This window comes from Seriola lalandi, unplaced genomic scaffold, assembly GCF_002814215.2.
Source record: "Seriola lalandi dorsalis isolate HSWRI2012SDOR001 ecotype SW California unplaced genomic scaffold, Sedor1 jcf7180002054953, whole genome shotgun sequence".
NCBI lineage: Eukaryota > Metazoa > Chordata > Actinopteri > Carangiformes > Carangidae > Seriola > Seriola lalandi.
The window spans coordinates 1766335-1769621 of NW_019525504.1; the positions used below are offsets into that span (position 1 = coordinate 1766335).

General features: G+C 44.4%; 1 protein-coding gene across 2 annotated transcripts in view; it reads left to right on the forward strand.

The window, feature by feature from the left end:
- myt1lb (myelin transcription factor 1-like, b) overlaps positions 1–3287 on the forward strand; it is a 101173-nt gene that overhangs the window by 70170 nt on the left and 27716 nt on the right. For both annotated transcript variants that reach the window (XM_087170558.1, XM_087170557.1), the window contains one exon: positions 1791–1925. In XM_087170558.1, the coding sequence (XP_087026684.1) occupies positions 1791–1925 (135 nt within the window). The remainder of the gene's footprint in view (positions 1–1790; positions 1926–3287) is intronic.

The window sequence follows — 3287 nt, forward strand, 5'->3', positions numbered from 1 at the left end:
CTAAGAGAAACATGAGGCTGAGATGAAAATTGAACAGTACCAGAATGACCGATAACGAACGACAGGCCCACTGACTGCACATTAATTATCCAGAGATGGTATGGTAATGGGGGCCATTTGCTATGCAAAGCGCAGACCATCCCCAGCCACAATCAATATCCCCTGCTTTCTAATATGCCTTCCACTCGGCTGCCTCCACTCTCCGCAATGGAAAACGTGGCAGACGCACGGCCATCACATATGTGTATGTGTACGTGTGCGTCCGTGCATGTGGAAATGGAGAATTATTTCCAACATACTGTTCAAACACTAACAGTCAGTGTAATAATGTGCCCGAAAAGAAGCCATTATTAAGAAGCCACGTTTTACATGCAGACCAAGTTCTTTATCAACATGAAAGTCCCCTGCTTTTATTGCACCGGTGGCAGACAGAGAGAGAGACATGACGTAGCAATATTGTACCAAACTCATGTGCCCCTAACGTGACATAGACAGATGACAGCCTCAGAGGATAATGAGGTGCATTTTTTTTCTGATTAATGAGACATGGGATTTGGTTTGGTGACTCGCTTGTAAATGTATGAGAAGGTGTGCTCCATGCAACCTCTTAATTCTAGCCTTCACTTGATTATTCCTCTTGTATGCTCTTACTCAGCAACCTCTGGGTTTATATTGGTTTGTCAGTAGGTGCCTTAGGTGGAGCTACCAAGTTACACCTGCCTTTAAAGCTTAAAATAGTCTGCCTCCCTAATACTAGCTCCTGATAAAAGTTTCAGTCACACACATGGCTCAAACTTGATAATCTCACCTTCTGTAACGCTGCTATGAAAAGATATTATAGGCTACTATTGTAAATTTTCCCCATTGTCTTTAAATGGTAGTGTAAACTGCATCCTACAAGAGCCATTGTTCACAGTAAGAAGAATCTTTGACCTTGTTTGAGGGTCAACGTGTTTTACAGGTGGGTGGTTGCATTTGCAGAAACATTGCCAGTTGGCACGCCGTGGCATCCTGGCTTTTTGGTGGTAACCATATCTGATCTGGGTTTGGGTGAAATAGGAGAACCAGGTTTTGGGAAGGGAAAGACAATCTTATCCGGTGTGTGTGTGTGTCTGTGTCTGTGTGTCTCTGTGTGTGTGTGTGTGTGTGTGTGCGTGCGTGCGCGTGCGTGCGCATTTTGGACCCTCATTGTCTCACTCAGGTCAACAAACTGTCACGTGGAGCCAGGAGTGGCTTTAATGATACATTCTTAATTCAAGCTAAACTGGAAGATCAAACTCTTTTTGTTGAAGGTCACTAACACTGGAGAAATATTTCACAGATGTTCACAGTTTCATTGCAGTAAACAAACTTCATGATCAAAAGATCTGTCAACAAGCCAATTATTACGTCTTTAAATATAGCAATAAATAATAGCCTATAAATAAAAAAGAAATCCACTTAAATTTCAAATATGTTTGATTACAATAGTCAAGAGTGTAGATTTGGTTTCAGACATGAAGTCAGAGGTTGTTCTATTTCCTGCATTAAAATGCTTATATCATGTCATAGCATTATATTTTTTTAAGTGGTGTCCACAGTCTTCCTCTCAGGCTGCAGGTAAAACCTCCATCAGTCAGAGGATTGGGCAGTAGCCTGTTTGTAGCCTGAGTTGTGAAACCCAGGGAAAAGAAAGTCTGCAGATCACCCACTACTGCTAGTTAAGGTCAAAAAAATATATATATACAATAAGTGAAAAGTAAGCAATGTGGGGAACATGTGATCACCTCCATGTGCCTCTCTGTCCACAGACGCTTCACGTGCGGACAAGAAGGAAAGCCGGTGTCCGACACCGGGCTGTGATGGCACGGGTCATGTGACCGGCCTGTACCCGCACCACCGGAGCCTTTCCGGCTGTCCGCACAAAGACCGGGTGCCACCAGAAAGTAAGCATATCTGTCACACACACCAGCCAAACCAAACATAGGTTTACTTTATTTACCCAACCTGTGGCCTTGATGTCCTTTGATGTTCAGGGATCGGCATGTTTCCCGTGACCACTGCTGTGTCTGGCACGTCCTGTGTACTTGCTGTCGTGGTTGAACCGTGTTTGATATTTCAGCGGGGTGTACAGTGAGGGGTCAGACGGGTTGCAGCTGCGCTTCTCCTGTGACATTTTGCATGGGGCCGTGGATTTGCTTGCTGATTGCCTGCCTAGTGTGCCGTGGTGATGAGGCGGGAAATGAGGCCTTAGTGATGTGCAAATAGTGGCAACGCGGTGGTTTACTTGACTGCAAGAGACCTTCTCCTCTGCGAGATTGACTGACAGTGATTGAGGGCGTATGATCGGGGGTGGGGGGGTTACTGTACACGGGTTGCATGCGTCTTCACAGCATGGCTGGTCAGTGCATGGATGACTGATAAGAAGAGGTTAAATGTCACGCTGTTGCATTTCATTAATTCGTGTAGCTTTTTAATGGTAATTGAGTCCTAACATTTCATTTTTCACAAAAGTTGAAAATGCTCACAGACCTTGATAACACTGTGTCTGCTTCAGTCATCCATGCCATGAACCCCCATTCATTTATTTGTATTCCCCACTCAATTAAGTTATATTGAATAGAAAGGCAGTATCATATCTCTAAGCCACAGATCAAGTGAAGTGGCAATAAACATTAGCCTTGGCTGAATAGTGAGTCTTCCCTTTTGAGAATTCACCCTGGCTATTTAGTCCCATTCACCTTGTGCAAACTTCTCAATAAAAGCCCCTTTACACGTTTCATTAACCGCAGCGTGAAAATCAAGTTATGATCTGCCATGACCCAGACTGCAATCAAAATAAAAGAGGTTTTAATAATGGCAAAGAAATTAGTTACCATTAAAGCCCGGCTTGTAAAGACCAGCAGTGTCACAGATGAGTCCTGTTCTGTGGAGCGCCGCTCACACAAAAGTCCCCTAACCTGAGATGTCCTTGTCTCCCACAAATGTGAAATGGCTCAGAGCAGGTGACCTTGACTGGGATCAAGAGCCTCAGGATGGAATTTGGAAAGGGCTTGAATTGATTGTCACTGGAGATTTTTGGAATATGATGTCTGTGTTCCTCCTCCTGTTCCTCACTTGTGTTGATCGGGCTGACTTTTGGGGGAAATGATACCACAAACACAGAACAGGATGCTTTGGATCACAAAAAAAAAACTTCTCTTCTCCGTGTTTGTGCGTTGTTAAGAAGGCGGCGTGCTTTAGGTAGCGTGAGTTATCAGTAAGTCTCTGCATTATCGGCTATGAAGCAAGCCCCCACCCCACCCACC